This window comes from Brassica oleracea, chromosome C8 (genome assembly GCF_000695525.1).
Source record: "Brassica oleracea var. oleracea cultivar TO1000 chromosome C8, BOL, whole genome shotgun sequence".
Lineage (NCBI taxonomy): Eukaryota > Viridiplantae > Streptophyta > Magnoliopsida > Brassicales > Brassicaceae > Brassica > Brassica oleracea.
In genome coordinates, this window is record NC_027755.1 from 29,185,921 (window position 1) to 29,204,291 (window position 18,371).

The following is an 18,371-nucleotide window of genomic DNA, read 5'->3' on the forward strand; positions in this document are numbered from 1 at the left end:
TCTACCTTTGGTGATGGAGAGTAGTACGGAGGTGGTGGGGGAGAACTGTATACATATGGTGGTGGGGGAGACTTGTACTCGACTTTAGGAGATGGTGAGTAATATGGTGGTGGTGGTGGAGAACTGTAGACATATGGTGGTGGAGAAGATTTGTAGTCAACTTTAGGTGATGGGGAATAGTAAGGAGGTGGTGGGGAACTGTAGACATATGGTGGAGGAGGTGATTTGTAGTCAACCTTTGGTGATGGAGAGTAGTATGGTGGTGGTGAAGAACTGTGGATATATGGTAGGGGGGGAGTGTTGTATTCTACCTTTGGAGATGGTGAATATGACGGGAGTGGTGGCAAGCTGTATGGTTCATACGCAGCAACCATTGTTGCCATGATGATAACGCCTAGGGCATAAGTGATATGGGCTGAAGGCCCCATCCTGGAGGAAGGTCTCATTCTGATTTTTTTTTCTTTCCAACGTTTAGGTTGGTTAGTATTTCTTGTCTTGGTGTGTGTCGTAAGGAATGGGGTAATGAGTTTATATAGCAAAGTGTTTCTCTAAATCCAGCTCTGCAAATTGTTTAATTTGGACTACATCCAACTAAATCGTGGAAGCATGTCTAAACGTTGCTAGTATGAGACGTGCATGAACGTTTGGAGAACGTCAACTAGCCCGCTTTCCAATTTTTTAATGACAAGTCCACGAAGAGCTTTTTACAAGATGGATGCATGATTTAATTCATTGTTCTAGGTCCACCGTATGAACTCCCTCGAACCTTTTGAATATCAACCAAGATGTTTATGCTGAGCATAGTATCCATTAAGACATGATCTCATGGAATTAGCTTTTTATAACCGCGTACAAGACGGGTAAACTAACATTATTTTATGTAATTCGAAGTCTTCTTAATCCGAAATTAAAACTGATCGGCTTTATAAAACTTGGAATTTTCATACGACGTAAGCTATTTAAAGATGGTCAAGCACATGTTTTGTGTTCAAAAAAAAGAAGCACATGTGTATCGAATGAGATACCAACCTAGCATGCAAGCGGGTTACTTATCATCAATCATACTAAACCAATGATAATTCTTAATTAAGTGCGTCCAATCTCTCACAAACCAAAGCTAAGTACAAAATAAATAAGCTGTAAAAAGTATAAAATAAACATGCTAGCTTAATGAACAAAATGATGCATCCATGATATACAAAATTCTTCTTGAGCCTATAATTTAAGAATGGAAAGTGGCTTGTTGACATCCTCTTAACGTTCGTGCACGTCTCATAGTAGCATCGTGTAGACATGCATACACTAATTTGTTGGATGGAGAACAAGTTAAACAGGTAAAAGAAAAGTGTAGAGCTGAATTTTAGAGGAAAGCTTTTCTCACATGACCTCATTTCTTACAACACACCAAAACAAGGAAAACTAACAGACGTTCGGGCTCGGCACAAATACTCGATACTTGCTTTATACCCGTTATTTAACTTGTATTCGCTTCGATTTTTCAAATAGTGGTCGTTGTCAAGTCAAGTATCAAGTCGTTGAGTTTTGCTACTTGCAAGTACAAAGCAAGCAAGTAACAAATATCACAAAAATTTAACAATTCGCTTTGATATTATTTGTTACTTGTTTTACAGCGGAAAAAAGGATAACTAAACCATAAAAAACGAAGCCCTAAACAGATATTTCTTCGTTGAAAGAAGTAAACAATACTTTCATATTGAAATATATGTATTTTGTTCATTTTTTTTTTATATTAGGTGCAAATATTTTATTTGAAGTAACTCTCGTGTTTTTACCAAGTTGAGTAAACAAAATAAACTTTCATTTACCTTCTCTGATAGAATATTATCTACCAAGTAATTTTTAGAAATTAGGGAATATATCCAAATAATTTATAAATATTTGGAAGTAGTAAGTAATCGAACGAGACAAGTAACTTGCAAGTAAGCATATTAGGGATGTAGGAGATTTCAACCTTGCTCTCATAGCAAAGCAAGCATGGAGACTCATTAAGTATCCTTCATCACTCTTGGCAAGAGTCTATAAAAACAAATATTTCAGAAAAACAGATTTCTTACATGCTTGCAGATACAATTCATCAAGCTATGCCTGGCCTTTCGAAGAGTCAGTTGAATAGTTGATGCTCTCGATGTCCCTGATTACTATGACATCATTAAAGATCCCATTGGTGTACACTAAATTATCATGTCACTTGATTTCTTTTCTTCTTTTTTTTGTACTTTTACTATCTCTTGAAGCATTATACTCTCTCTGTAAAATGTTAACTTTGGTTTAACCAACATGGTGGAACACAGATCTGAAGACAGTTGCAAAGAGAGTAGAATTAGAAGAGTACTACGTCAGCCGTCAGGCTTGATGTGTTTGTGACTGATGCGAGACGGATGTTCAACAACTGTAGAACTTACAACTCTCCGGACACCACTTGTTACAAAAGAGCAACCAGGTAACAAGGCTTCTCTTATTTTCTTACCTTTCATTTCTTCTCTTACTAGTTTAATTAAAAATGTGAAAAATAATTTGGTCTTGAAAGGTTGGAAACACTTCCATTGCAATCTGGTGCTAAATCTCAATAGAAGGATGGTAAAAAGATGTTAAGATAATCGTTGGAACTGAGATACTTACCCCAAGCACAAGTATATTTTACGTATTAGCACTGTTTGATCGTTTATGATGTAGATTTGCTTATGAATATTTTTAGGAATATTGATATAATTTAGAAGACCCTTTTGAGTATGGTCGAACAAGTCTTAGAGCGTTCACCCACGCCAAGTTTTTTCATATTTACATTCGGTGCATCCATTCACTTTCTCACTCTCTATGTGATGTCACATTTATCCTGGTTAGGTAATCTATCGCCCTCTGCCACTGCCATTTTTGTTTTGTTTTGTTTTGGTTTGGTTTACGCTGATGTAAATGTGTACAACATTTTTTTGTGTTGACATCTTCAACGTCGGTTGCGTTAGAAACGTTACAGCTTATTACTACCATGCAGGTAAATAAAGTTAACATTCTTCCAGTTATTTCCAAATATATATAAATGGGTACAGTATTACCCTTACACACAGCATCATCGTGGAGTGGTACAGTAAATAACACAGAAAGGAAGAGCAAGATAAAGAGTTACCTCAAAAATCACAAAACCAATGACTCGAATCTTGTGGTTAATGCTTGTGGTTCCAATGGGGCATGGTTTCGTACATGTTCTTCGGATTAGTAGCAAACTGATTCTGCAAGCCTTCACTGTTCACCTCTACTCTCTGGTTTGGTGCTAAACTGGCACCAGTAGTACTTGAGATTCTCGGTGTGTTGTTCACTGGCATGCCCATGTTTGGTCTTGCCCACTGCAACGGGTTCACTCCTGTCACTCTTTTCACTGTTTCTTCTGCCATTTTAACCTGCACAAGATTGTACCAATGCAATAAACTTAGTTAAAACACTAGATAGAATCATATTGTTGGGTGTTGTAAAATCTTTAAAACACTTACTTTTGTTCTCAGAGTTTCAATGTCAGCTCTTAGAATTCTGTTGTCGACAGCAGCGGCATCAAACTTCTGATTCATGTCACCAAGACGACCAAGTAAAGTCGAATGCTCAGCTCTTAATTGGTTTACCTACAAAACATGAAAAACATTTCCTGTGACTCAATGGAACGCTGCTGAAGAGCAAGAAAAGGTATCGAGAAATGTAGATGCATATGAGCAAACAATAACAAGACAAGAACCTGTGTATCAAATTCATTCATTTGTTCTTGCTTTCTTCTCCTGGAGCGCCTAGCTGATTCTCGGTTTGAGAGCATCCTAACCAACCAATATCGAAATATAAGGAAGAAATTTATAAAGTGGACTCTGCTTTGGTCTTAACGACCATCTTTCCACTTTCAAAAAGATTTTTGTAAGAGCAAGATAAAACTAACTGAAACATTCTTCTTCTAGATTTTAAGTTTTTTACTTTCTCTTTAAAGAAAGTAGAAACTCCCTGCCACAAACATTTCCCCATAAGACTTGCAAGTTGGACGTATCTCTATAATGGAATGATTATCAGAAAGAAAGATCTAAGATACAAAAAAGTCAAGAATTGTACCTCCTAGCACGCTTAACGTCAGTAGGATCTCCATTATCAGCTGTTTCCATGTCTCCATCAAGATCATCATCATCAGAATCATCTCGTGATGAAATACTCGTAGTCTGCCTGGCTGGAACAACATCTGGTTTCTTTTTAACGCTTGTCGAGGGAACAGATCTAACAGATGAAGCACCGGGTGAGGTTTGTGCCACAACAACAGAGCCTAGAATAGTAAAAAGCAAAAAAAAATTTCACCCAGAGAGTATATACCATAATCAAGGGAACGTATAAGTAGGTATTTCAAAAGGATGATTATCATCTAAACTCATACAACATGTGGGTCTCAGAATATGATATAAGCCAAAACATGCGAGTGCAGTAAACTTTCTAGGTACTCTTAAATGGACATCAAAGAAACAGATACAGACTAAAACCAAAAGCCAAAGCAATAATGATAAACCTTGAGCTTGAGATCCCGGCGGAGGAGATAGCTTTTGATTCACACCTGAGGCACTCGAATCTTCCGGCTTCACAGCTCCCACCTGTGTAAAGAATCAAAATCCAATCAAAATCAAAATCAAAATCAAATCAATCAACAACACAAACCAAGAGACGGATCTAAAAGACGTACACGACGCGCAACAGCAGCGCAAGCGATCTCGAGCTTGCTCTTGAGAATCGCATGGTACTGATTCGGATCAACCACATCCGAATCCAACGGATCAGAAGAAGACCGCGCACGATCCCGATTCCCCTGATCATCCGGCGGCGGCGGTTTCTGTATTTCGACGACATCGGAGGTTTCATCGACGGTGGAAAGAGACTGCTCGGACTGAACCGGCGGAGGCGACCTTACGTTGATCGTGGTAGGGCTTTCGTCGGAGCCTGACATCTCCCGGAGAAGTCTCTGGAACGCCCACTCCGATTGACTTCGAGTCATCCCGTCCGGCATGTTCTGAGCCGATACCGACCCCGGAGAGGGTTCCGGAGGAGGAGGGGGCCAGAAGGATTCGGTCAAATCATCGACAGAGAAGACGATGTGCATCGCTTACCCAATCGCCTTCTTCAGATTTCTCTCTCTCTCCTAATTTTGATTTTGTCTTTTTCTCTCTCTTTCTCTAATGGTTGTTGTCTTACGTGGAGACGCCATTATAGATTAGATGACGCTTAACGCGTTACTGCGTTTAATTGGACGCTTTTAACTTTTTTTTATTCTTCTTTAGTAAATCAGGATGCTTCGTGTGAATCATTCCGGCTGCTTCCTACTTTTAACAATGATACGGCTGCTCTCTCTTTTTTTTGTTTAAATTAAAAACGTTAAACGTATGGTTTAAAATAAAGTCGTAGCTTGTAGAAGATGGAAGTGTTGGATCCTTTGTTCGGAAACTCCCCAGCCACTACGCTTGCGGTGCACCCGGACCTAGCGATTTATTGAAAAAGCGGAAAAAAATCAAAGAATATACGGAAATGAATTTTTTGTATTTTTATATTTATAATACTTCATTTATATGTATATTATCATAATCTAGTGGTTTGGTCATTAGTATGGCATGAACTATCATGGGTTCGAGGTGATCAGAGTGTTATTTACTTTCAATGTTTTTAGTAAATTGTATTAAAAAAGAATATGTAGAGCGATACAAAGATTGTACTGTGATCTAGTGGTTTAGGTGTTTTAATATGCTTATTTACTCACGGGTTCGAAGCTAGGTAGAGGTTAATTTTCCTAATTGTAAGTCAATGCGAAATTATTATAATGTCATCGTCCCCTTTTTCTCACCTCTGTCGAACAGAAACCCAGTTTTTCCACTTTACCTTTTAAAAAAAAAGATTCTTAACATTTTTCACTGATTTGATGATGTTTTTAACCTGATTACTCTAGATTCTCAACGAAACATTTGTTTTTGTACTTGAAAATTAATTAAAAGTGAGTTTTCCGTTGATTTTTTTTAAAAAAGTTGAATCGTGATGTTAATTACACGGACGTGTTTCGTTATAATTCGTTCTAGGCGGCTAAAACATGGAAACTATACGGCTACCCCCTAATGCTACCGCCGAGGTCTGATTCGCCACGGCCACCTACCGTGTAGCGATTATTCGGACGATTACTCGGCTCCCCGCCTGAGTTTTCGGGATCTACTAGGGCTGTCAGGGCCGGCTTAGATAGGGGACAAGCGGTGCGACTGCCCCGGACCCAATCCGTTGTCTCTCTATTTCTTAATAGATAAGAGCCCGATTTTTTAAAAAAAATATATGTATTTTTATATTAAAAATAAGAGAAAGGGTCCAAAAATTTTTTATATGAAAGTATTTTTTTATTTCCATAGATTTATTTTTAAAAATACTTTGGTATTGTGAAAAAAATATATATCTGTCAGATTTTTTTAAAAAAAATAATAGTTTGAAAATGATTTTTTTTTTTGTCTCAGGGTCCACGATACCTTTGAGCCGGTTCCGAAGGCCGTGGTCAAAAATACTCAGAATCCGAAATCCAAACATAAACCTGGCCGAAAAGTCTTGGTCTAGGTCTAATTTCGGTTTGATAAAAAAAAATATTTAAACGGGGGTATAAATATGATCTCTGAATCAGAACTTGAAATAGTATCTGAAAAACTTGAAATTAACTCAGTTTACGTGTCTCAGCACCGAACTCAACCTGATAAAGGAGTACTAAACCCCAATCAAAACTGGTTAAATATTTGAAAGAATCCAAAATTCTTATATCCAAAGAGTCAAAATCAAAATATTTTTGCATAACAAATGTACGAATCACAATTATATACTTAAATCTCTATAACAACAAAGTAGGGGTTTTTTTTTCTCTTTGGGAGAAAAAATGACACTTGTCACACCTTTATAGGCTGCGTGTTATTTTTAATGGTTTCGGTTTGGGTTTTTGCCGTCCAGGCCCATTGATGAGTCTATGTTTCTGCGCTATGTCTGGTCCACGTGAACTACTTCTTCTCTTTGTCGACTCGGGTTTGTGACCTTACGATCCCTCTTCCCCTTCTTCGGCGAAGTAACGCTCTGGCGTTATCTCAATCAACGAAGAAAACCTACTTCATTTCACCTTTTATTTGTTCTTTAGACTTTAATCCCTCTTTCACTGTATATATATATACCTCCGGCTTGGCATCTCCTTTTAATCTACTTTTCACCGATTGCTTCTCACTGAAACTCTCAGACAAGCTCTCCAATAATGGAAATTACCCAGCTTCACTTCTCCGATAGAAGGCAGACCGTTGAAAGGAGGCTATTATGAGACTCCTCCATTTTTGAAAAGCTCACGGAATGTGAAGTAAGGGGGTCAGTTGATGGGCGTAATAGATATGCTCAACCTTGATGCGTATGTTTTTCTTTTCTCTGTGTTTATTTTAAATTAACGTCTTTTACTATGATATTCTGTTGAAGATGTTGACCGTTGATCCACTTTAGTTCAAGGCTACGGTGATTCATGGTGACCGTTGGTAATGGTTGAAGATGGGGGGAGATGCCACAACAGAACCAAGTCACACTCTCACCTCAGTTGATGGAAGCAAAACATGAGAGGCAGGGCCGGCTTAAACTCTTCTTAGGCCCTGTGGCCAAAAATTTTTTGTCCCCCTAAAGCAAGAAAAATATGGCTTATTGCAACAAAATAAAACAATTGTGTTAATCAAAACAAGCAAAACAAATGTGTAACAACTCACTGAAATAACTAATGTCGTAATCTAAAAACTAACAGAAATTAAATCATTTGATTGAGAAACGTTATTCATACGATCAAACCCGAATTTTAATCAGCACTTAAGCTTTTCACAAATCTACTTGAAGCACCTTTTGTGTGATTGAATAAAAAATTCAAATAAAAGGAAAAATAACACTTAGTAATAGGAATCTGAACGTCTAAAAGAAAAAAAACAAAGTTGGGAAAGACCAGCAAATATACGTTGAACTGTATTTAAGAAACAAAAATATATTAAGAAAAATATATATAAGTTGAACTGTATTTAGGAATCTGTTGGGTTTTCTTCCTGACCACCTTCAAGCATACAATGATTTTTGATGAAAGCGTGTTAACAAATAAGTGAATGACCAAATAACAATATGGTTTCGGTTTAGCTCTACAACCATTATATATAATTTATTTCTTATGACTGTGTACAAAACAAGAAAACATAACTTTAAAGCCTAAAATTGAGAAATTTAAAAAACTTTTATTCAAGCCTGTTACCCATTTTCAATCGACCATGAGGAGATTTAAATTCTAATGATTATCTTTAAAACCTAAAATAATTTAATGCTATAAGAAATTAAAAAATTTATGGACCCCTTTTGTGCATGGACCCTGGGCGGTCGCCCTGCTGAACCCACCAGTTAAGCTGGCCCTGATGAGAGGAGGGACCTGTCGAGCAAGATGTTTCTTCTTAAAATAAACCACGGAAGCTTCTCTTTCAAGCAGCAGGACTCCATTTGAGCACACAAGGTGTGTTTTCTTCCAGTTTATCACTCTTAAATATAATTAATTTCCTTTTGTTTATATTACATACTTAGATTAGGTTGAAGTAATATAGAAGAATGCTTTTTATTAAGGCCTCATGATTGTTGAAGGAAAGATGATGAAAGTATGAAACGAAGAGAATTTCTTTGATCACTTGAAGTGCAAATTTCTCCATCCAATTAAATTTGTTTGTTGTGTCTCAAATTCAGGTTTAGTAGCGGAAACAAAAGATATCAGTGGCATAGCCTAAAGATTATCCGCTTCATGTCATTGCTGTCTAAACCAAGCCCTCTTTCATCCCAGATGTGGAGTTCAGTTACTATGATACACAAGTTCATGCTGACCTATATCAACTAATCAAGTATTACTGTGAAGAGAAATGTGCTACGGAACAGTCAGATAAAGTAATGAAGTTGTGGGTAATCTTTTTGAATCCCATGTTTGGCGTTCCTTCTAAGTCTTAAACTGATGAGACAATTATAGGTGTTGCAAAGTCCAAAGACAATTAAGAGAAGCATGAGCCAGTGAAAGACAACACCTGTGATGGTTCTCACGTCTCAAACCTAAAACCGCTTCCACCTCCAAAAAACACCGACTAAAGAAAATCCAACAATAGGAAACTCTTTTGTGCAAGATAACTACATCATGGTGCAGCTATGACTACTGAGGTAACTTGGTTCTCTCTCCTTTCTTTTCCTCTGTTCTAGAACCATTGCCGTATAGACTTTTTTTTTCACTAAATATAGTCGTAGGTTTTCATAAATTCGGACTAATGGTGGACTGGTGGTAGAGAGCCTAAGTATGGGAAAAATAATGATTGCTAACCTTAAGTACCGATTATATGCCTTAATAAGGTTTTCAAGAGTGACATATCCAAAGTTTATGACACATTGACGCTTGAGAAAGATAATATATGTAAAGAAAAATATTCCACTAAATTATGTTTGTGGGTTCTACAGGAAAGCTATTTTTCAAAGCTGGTGTCACCACTCAGAAATGAGTTGTTAACAGAGGTGTAGAGAATTGTAGTAATGTTAGTGATGTATCAAAAGGGAAAGCGTAAGGTTAAGCGAAAAGAGGCCATAAAGTTGAAGCACAGGCTCATGGATGCCCTCTATAATTTACTTGATGGCTCGAGTGATAATAAAAAGTTTGAAGAATGAATGCCAAGCTATTATTGGAGCAGAGCTCATATATTATAGAGTCCTTTAATTCTGCAATTTTCTTCTCTGTTTTTTATTTATTTATTACTAAGCTTTTTGGAACCAAGCATGACTTTCAAACCTTTTTAGCAATGTTAACTTCATTATGTTTCATGTCCTCAAGCTATGATTTTTTTTGTCAACCTTCAAGCTATGATTAATAACTTTATTTTTTCTGTTTCTAACTTTATATATATATTTCTAACTTTTTGTAATGAGTAAGCAAAAGATGTATTAGTCAAGCTAGCTTTAGCATATATAGGATCTCAGGGAGAGAATATAATGTAAGTTTAACAAACAAATTAGTTAGAGATTTTTAAGGAGATAGTTTTGGTCAGCAGATGAAAAAATTTAGGAACTTTATTTGGCAATGATGATGACGATGATGTTGGAAACAAGTACACATTGAACCCTATGCAGATTTGGTTAAAGCATTCTTAGAGAATTGTTGGTAGCTTTCTATAAAGTCAAAATCATGGAGGTCCGTTTGTTTTTTTTTCTTACTTTTTTTTGTGACAAGTTGTTACCCCTAAATTTTTTGTACATGGGCCACTAAATATTTACATATTTTTATAAAAAGAAAGAAATCCACACATCTTTTCTATTAAAAGAGAAGTATCATTTTTATCTACTACAAAATAGTCATACTAGAAGTCTAGGTCATATATTCAAATAATTTTTTTATTGCTTACATTAGTTTATTTAATGTATAACACTTCTAAATAATTATAAGGATATTAATAACAAATCCATTTTAACTATAAATTTAAATTTTAGTTTTAGGAATAACAAAATCTGTTGAGAAAAAATCTAACAAAATCTTTTTAAAAATTTTAATTTTCTTTTAATTAATGCACTGATTAATTTCGAAATTAGTAGTATAATATTATTATAAATTAATTTTAATTAAATTTTTATTATAAACAAAATAATGAAATTATATGCTAATTTTATAAATTTTATAAGTATATTCTACATTATATTAAAATAGAAGTAATTAATGAATTACATATTAAAATTATGTTTTTTGTGCAAACATATTAAAATTATGTTGAATTGGTAAACCAATATATTTTGAAAAATACTTTCATTAAGATAAATAAATAAAATATCATTCACCGTTTAAAGTGACTAAAATATCATTCACCTTTTAAAATGATTAATATTCATAAATTAAGTAATAATTTTTACAAAAAATAAAATTGTTAACATATGTTAAATTTTAATATTTAGAACTATATATCATCTATTAAGTTATTTTTAAAATGACAGCAATATATTATCATAAATTATTATATACAAAATAATATAAAATTTTATATCTATAAATGAAATGTTACCCGCACGGGTGTGCGGATTAGAATCTAGTAACAAATTAAAACGATAACAAGAGAAACACACTACATAATAAGAAGTATACTAAAACACCATGATTTGGCAATGTGGTACGTTTTCGGATTAGTTCACTCTAAACGAATTTTGTAGCACTAAGGGGATTATTGGAAGATGAATTTGTGTAAAGTTTGTAAATTTTAAAAGTTGAGAGATTTTAAAAGTTACACGTGGATTGTGAAAACTTATATATATTGACTTATAAAATTTGATCATAACTTTTTAGATTGGTATAGATTTTCATGAATTTGTAGTACATTTTTTCTATCATTCTTTTTGTAAAGTAAATATTTAATTTTTTTTTCTAAATCATATAATATGATTATTTATTTTTTCTTTCAAACTAAAAAATATAATAATTGTGATACATACAAAATTGGGCAATTCTCTTAAACAACTATTTTAACTTTTTGATACAAAAAGAGTCATCAAAGAAGAAAATGACCAAAATAGATTTCATGAAAAAGACAAAAGACTATTTTACGCCTTACTTTATAGATATATAAACAATAAAATGAAAAATAAAAAGCTTTTTTATAAATTTCGAATTATATTTTTCAAATTCAAACTTTTTCATAATTTTTTTCAATTTTTTTTTTGAAATTCGAAAATTCTTTTTGAAACTATTTTTAATTTTTTTTTATTTTTTATTTTTTAGTATTTATAAATTTGATTATATATTCAAAATGATAAAACAATATAAAAATAAATATATAATCAAAATGTAAAAGTACATGAAATATTATAAATTATAGTTTTGGACATATAATTTGGATTTGATGTGCAATTGATATTTGGTAAGAATAACTATTTTTTTTCTAGTTTCTTTATCATATGGATTTTGAAAATCACATGGATACATATGATATTTTGAAAGTTGAGTCTTATGAGTAAAAATGAATAGAATTCATCTCCCAATAACACAAGATTTAGTTAGAATTAGAGAATCAATAATAACTAAATTTTTTGAATAACAAAATATTTGAATAGATTTTGAAAATTCTTAAACCAATAACAATGGATTCTATTAAGATTTTTGAAATCTAAGAATCAATAACAATGGAATCTCTAAATTCTCAAAGTCTATGAGAATTCATTTACCAATAACCCTTCCCCCTAAGTGTGTTCCTCCCGGATCCGATCGGATCACCCGATGGGGCTTATAAAAAAACACCATGATTTAAAACAAAAATCAGGAAAGCACATGAAATATACATTAACAACCGAACCATATGTTTAAATTTATTAAAATAATTTTAAAAATTGGCGCATAGCTCCGGCAAACCCTGAGTATATATATATAATAGAAGTTAAATACAATCAGAGGTAATTTATTATAGATATATACAGTATTGTCCAAAAAGTCAATTAATATAAAATCATACTTTGACATTTGACTTAAATATTCATGGTATTCCTGTTCTAAAACTCGCTAGAGTGAACGATTCGGCAGCGGGAAACTCGTTCCATGGTAAATAGCCGTGATGATCTGGAGTGTAGTTCGGATGTATTATTCAGAAACTCTATTTTAAAATCAGCTTTTTGTAGATATTGCATTAGATACGGTAGAAAATCATGAAAAAACAGTTAAAACAAAACTGAAAACTAGAAAAAACCACAGGTGAAATTGGGTTGCAGACATAAACCATGCCCCCATAACTCGAACTTGGGTTTTCAGACCCAAATAGAATTGTACGAACCACTAGGAAAGCTTGTACTTATGGTTATTATCTACATATTTAGTTTATATACTTATTATTAGCTAAAAGACAAATAAATAAAAATTCCGAGTACTCCCCGATTTATTTCCAATTTTATGATAACTCGCTAGACACGTACTGAGTTTCCAAAGAGGGTGTGACAATATATATATCTTAATTTAGAAGGGTACTTTTGACTTTTAACTTTTAACTTATACGTGGCGTTGCGATTATATAAGTTAGACCGTATTGAATGCAATAATTAATTTCAATAGAGAGATTTGACCAAAAGTTTCTTAATTAATGAATCAAGTTGTCATTTTAACTGAATTTGGAACTATATATATATTGATCTTTACCTTTAAAAGTCTCATAGTTATAACTTATTATCCAGTCGTAGTATTTGATATCTTTCTTTCTCTAGTTCCAAACTAAAAGAAAAATCTCGATTTCTTACATATATTGTTTTTTTTGTCATTAAAAAATACATCATAATCATCGTCTGAGTTGGTGTTGAAATGGATTACTCGTTCAATATCTTCAACAAAAATTTCACCAGAAAGGAAACTGGAAATTCTCTTACTAATGACAATTTAGCTTATCTGCAAGAAAATCATATTAATTGTTTCAATGATAATTTAGGTCAATCTTCTGTGGATGGTTGGTCTAATTCATCGATTATGACAAGTAATTCTGATTCTAATCACCGAAGCCTGATGTCGGTGATGCCAAACCAAAATTACAACCATTTTGGTCGAAGTTTTGTTTGTACTCAAAATCTCCCGACTTTCAACTCTCTCATAACAGAAATACCACCAAGATACCCATTTATAAATATCGATCTCCCGGCTTCGATGGAAGGCAACTTTAACACAGGGGCTTGGGATCAGAGTGAAGATACGTAAGTCCTTATATTTTATTATTTTTGTAGATCTTTACTTTTCAATTTTATAATAAAACTAAAAAAATTGACTCCATTTTCTAAAATTTTACAAATATATTATTTTTTCTATGATTTTGTTGTTGTTGTTGAGAATGTCATATTATACTTATGTCCTAAACATGTAAAAATATAGAAATTTGAGAAAATTAGTGGAGCTTTATGGGACCAAAAACTGGAAAAGGATCGCAAATATGCTTGGAACATGAATAGGGAAACAATGTAGAGAGAGGTGGCACAACCATCTTCGTCATGGCATCAAGGTGATTTATTTATTTTTTTATAGATATTCCAATGCTTCTTTTGAAGAAAATAAAATCTAGTCACAAATCGTAACTTATATATGTGTAGATATATATCTATATTGCATATGAATACACATACAACAATATAATAAATTAATATATATTGTTAATGAAATCAGTTTTGTATATGTATTGTTAATGTGATTTCAGAAAGGCTCATGGACTAAAGAAGAAGATCGAATATTGGTTGAAGCCCACAAGGTTTTTGGCAACAAATGGGCCAATATTGCCTTAAAACTCTGTGGAAGAACTGAAAATGCTATTAAGAATCGCTGGAATGGTACAAAACGTCGAATTCACCAGAAGAGAATGAAGAAAAGTGATAAAAATGAAAACCCACCCCAAAATGTCATCCTCGCAAGATATATAAGACAAGTCACAAATGAGAATGAATCTCCTAACACCAAAGAAACAGATTGCACCAAGGATGATGATCATGAAAATGCTTTTGATGGAGAGATGGATTTGAGTCTGGATGTTACAACACAGACCACAGAACCATTGGCTAGTATGTCCACAACATCATGCTATGTTCCCGGGCCAGTTACAACATTTTCATGGGATGATTACTTTACATATATTTGTAAATCCATGGATGACATTCAGATGCTCATGCAAGGATTGGACTAATTAACAATGAAGATAATTTCTATGTTCATAATATTTCTTGTACAATCTAAACTGATATCTTCTATGTTTATATTTCTCTTTTTCCATTATATCTATTTATTTTTTGTTATGTTATGTTTTTTTGAGAGATTAACAAGTTTTCCATCATATATTTTCAATAATTAAGCATTTACTTCTATATATTAATTGAGAAAAATTTTAAATTGTAAATTTTGATTCAATGCTTAGGTGTCATCACCACAGTTTTTCCCACAGTCCTTATTAAAAAGACATAACTTACTAGAATTATTACAAGAATACCATTGTAGACCATTCATTTATAAAGTTTTTGTAACGACCAAAATCTCGGCCCGGGAAAATTTAACCCAATAAAACTCAATTACATTGCAGAAAACCCTAAAGTTTTCTTATTTAAGATGGATTTCGTGGTGGCCTCTGACAGAGACTTTTGGGATGGCAAAGCCCTGCGAGAACGTCACCGGAACAGCCACAAATAGCCACCATGAAAGAGAAGCCATCCCACCATCCGAAAAGAGAGATTAGAGCCCAGCAGATACGCTTTGGGGGAACAGAAGAACGATCAATCAAATATGAGTATTTCGAAGCTAAATTTTGAAGTTATGTTCTACACTCATAGATCTATGTGTATCAGAAAGCAGATCGTCATTTGGAATTTTTATCTAAGAGTTATGGTTGTTTCTTTGGGACTGATATCTACAGATCGGATCCGCGACAATCAACTTCATCAGCGTTTTACCGTTGATACAGAAGAAACCAGGAAACGGGCGAGATATCATTGGAAATATCTCGATGCCAGATTTTCAGATCATCTATCCGATCATCAAATCGACGTACGGTTAGAAAGTTATTGACGTTTCTTCTTGGCGAAGAATAAAGCTGTTGAATTGCAGAGACAGTTCCGACCAGTCTCGGTGTAAGTGAGAAACGGTCGACAGAAACAAAATATTTCAGTCTGTAAATTTTTCAGTAAGTATTTAATTCTCTTATCTATCATCTCTTGCAAGCGGATTGTTATTCCGAGTTGTTTTCTGAGAGTTATGCTTATTTTCGTGAGAGGTGTTGGTGCAGTTTACGTTTACGACCATCCTGGAGATGAAGTTACTTTGGTTAAGCAAATGGTGTCCGATCGAAGTAAACTTGGTGTCTATGGATAGAGGACACATAGGAATACATTTTGACCGGAGGGATCGAAACGTTAACGGTCAGTTCTTGAGTTATTCATCTGTTTGCTCTATGGTTCAGTTCTGCCAGAATATCATATTAATCTAATTTCAGAGAGTTCCAGAGTTGCTTTGTTAGAGCCGTAAAGGTCCATTCGGCGTTTCCTCAGGTTTCTTCAGAACCCGTGGCAAAGGTGATGGTCTTTTCTCGAGCTTCTCTTACACGGTTTAGTACCACGAATAAGTATAATTTATTTCTAATGTGTTTCCGTCTGCGTGAAATTGAGTCTGTCATTGCTTGTTTAGTTTGTAGGTTCTTTGCTTAAACTGGAACTAGGGTTATAGATGGTTCAACAATACTTGTTCATTTATAATTGATTATATATATAGTATATTGATGTGATTTGGATGAAAGCCGACCATGGGTGTATCGGCTGGAGACAATACATTGGGTGTGGTGTTTGCCGCGGCACAGCGTAGTCGACCTGTTGTGCCAAGGCGTGGAGGTCGATAAATCGTCTACGGGCGTGTGTTACCGAGCACATATTCAGTGGTGTTTTTGGCCTGTTAGTGGGCAGTTTGTTTGATCTCTGGGTACTTTAGGTACCGTGTTTGCAACGTGTTAGGATTAAATTATATTTATTCGGAGTATTCTGTCCGGGTCCATGGACTTCGGGGTTAGTATCTCATACTTCACTGAGTGACTTCCCCGTTACTCACCCCTCTCTCTTCCTCATTTCAGGTGAGACTGACGAGTATATGATATTTGGACGGATTGTATCTACTGGACTTTTTATTCGGATTTTTATTTGGGCTTTGGGTGAGTAATTGTTGGGTATATGGACTTTTATTATACGAGATATTGTTGGTGGCCCGCTGTTCTCCGGATTGGAGGTGACGGGTGTCACAGTTTTAGGGAAACATAATAATTGTTTCCATCGATAGGATTAATTTTGGATTGAAACTGGTTTATTAATAACAGAACCACTGTATGTTCTATTAATTATAACAAGCACACATTGTTTTATATAGTTCGATATTTGAAGTGTTGTTAACGCATACATATATGTTTGTATTTATCAAATCACTATCAAATATATAAAATCATTTGTTATATTTGATCCGAGATTATAGTAATTAATCAAACTACTAGGTCAGTAGTAGATATGTAATCAATGTATAATAATAATTACACATAGGCTCCAAATGGTGACCGATGGAATGGGTGGGAATAGCTAATTCCTTAACATTCCTTATAATTTTCACCATTTACAAGGAATATTTGTTACTTATGATTCCTTAACATTCCTTAAAATTTAAGGAATAAAAGACTACAATTATTCCTTGACAAAATAGAAGAGGAATAGATTTTCCTTTTATTTTATTCCATTTTATTCTTTTTTTCCTATTCATTTTATTTCTTTTATGGTTACCAGTTAGAGCCATAGTATTCTTGGGATAAATAATTTTGTATTTATCAAAAACTTGAAAAGTCGTATCATCTGAAACATAATGTGTTAAAAATTAATCCATTCATTATAACTTTTGAATTTTTTTCATAAAAGTGCAATATTATTTAAATTTAAACAATTTATTACAAAAATACATTAGAAAAAAAAAACAAAGTAGACATCATCCAACCATCATTATTACTATATTTTTTCCATAAATGATCAATTAATGCATTCTGAAATGAGAATTGAACTTCTTTATAATCTTTGATTTTTCTGAATCGACTTATAAACTCTTGGAACCGATTATCTTCATCATCTGGTATTTGGACTTCGGGAGGTAAAGCTTTTCTTCCAATTACAATCGATGCATCGAGATCACGCTCATCCTCAATGATCATATTATGTAAATACATGTAGCCATTATATTACAAGAAGGAGATGAAAGAAGAAAACAAGATTTTATTTTGTGACTTGAATTTAATAGAAAATTGTTATAAATCATTTAGTGATCGACCCATTTATCAGCCCGTGTAGCAAGACGGGCCAAGCCCATCCGCAGGATCATACTGGCGCCTATCTACTCTTGTGTTTATCCACATTATAGTTGGTGTTTATCTTACGTATTGCTAGCCATTATCTAGTTAAGGATAAGTACGATCTCATGTCGATCCAGTACTTAGACCGTCATTACCATATGTATATAAAGACCAGTTGGTCAACCTAATAATAAACACAAGTTCCCCTCTTCATTCACAACACGTTATCAGCACGATAGACTCCAAAACCCTGAGACAAAACCTAACCTAAAATCCGTCACACATAAACCCTAATCCAGGCGTAACTTAAAATCAATCTATCTCTCAAACCCCGAGTAACCAGACGACGAGCCACATATCAAATTGAAGCTCTGGACAAGATGAATCTATCAGCGAAAACCGTTCGTCAATCCGATCTCGGACACGCCCACACTCGCAGAAACAATAGACGGCGCCGCCTTGGTCTTTTGG

General features: G+C 34.1%; 2 protein-coding genes and 1 long non-coding RNA gene across 5 annotated transcripts in view; 1 reads left to right on the forward strand and 2 right to left on the reverse strand.

Annotated features, from left to right (window-relative positions):
- Positions 1–374, reverse strand: part of LOC106309127 (extensin-2-like) — a 2,247-nt gene extending 1,873 nt beyond the window's left edge. Inside the window, exon 1 of the mRNA XM_013746194.1 lies at positions 6–374. Coding sequence (XP_013601648.1) covers positions 6–374 — 369 coding nt within the window. The remainder of the gene's footprint in view (positions 1–5) is intronic.
- Positions 375–2,977: 2,603 nt separating this feature from the next.
- On the reverse strand, positions 2,978–5,214 carry LOC106312490 (basic leucine zipper 25). The gene is made up of 6 exons (XM_013750037.1): positions 4,712–5,214; positions 4,541–4,622; positions 4,099–4,303; positions 3,740–3,815; positions 3,504–3,629; positions 2,978–3,413 (listed from the first exon to the last, which is right to left on the reverse strand). The coding sequence occupies exons 1-6, from the start codon at positions 5,123–5,125 to the stop codon at positions 3,180–3,182; spliced, it is 1,137 nt and encodes a 378-aa protein (XP_013605491.1). The 5' UTR covers positions 5,126–5,214; the 3' UTR covers positions 2,978–3,179.
- Positions 5,215–7,019: 1,805 nt separating this feature from the next.
- Positions 7,020–9,938, forward strand: LOC106309914. Of its 3 annotated transcripts, none has more exons than XR_001263650.1 (5): positions 7,020–7,426; positions 7,516–8,545; positions 8,770–8,975; positions 9,044–9,228; positions 9,520–9,938. It is a non-coding gene; the product is annotated as an uncharacterized LOC106309914 (long non-coding RNA). The 3 variants fall into 3 exon arrangements; XR_001263651.1 differs by having other exon boundaries at positions 8,770–8,964; XR_001263649.1 differs by having other exon boundaries at positions 7,021–7,426; positions 8,770–8,979.
- Positions 9,939–18,371: the final 8,433 nt, after the last annotated feature.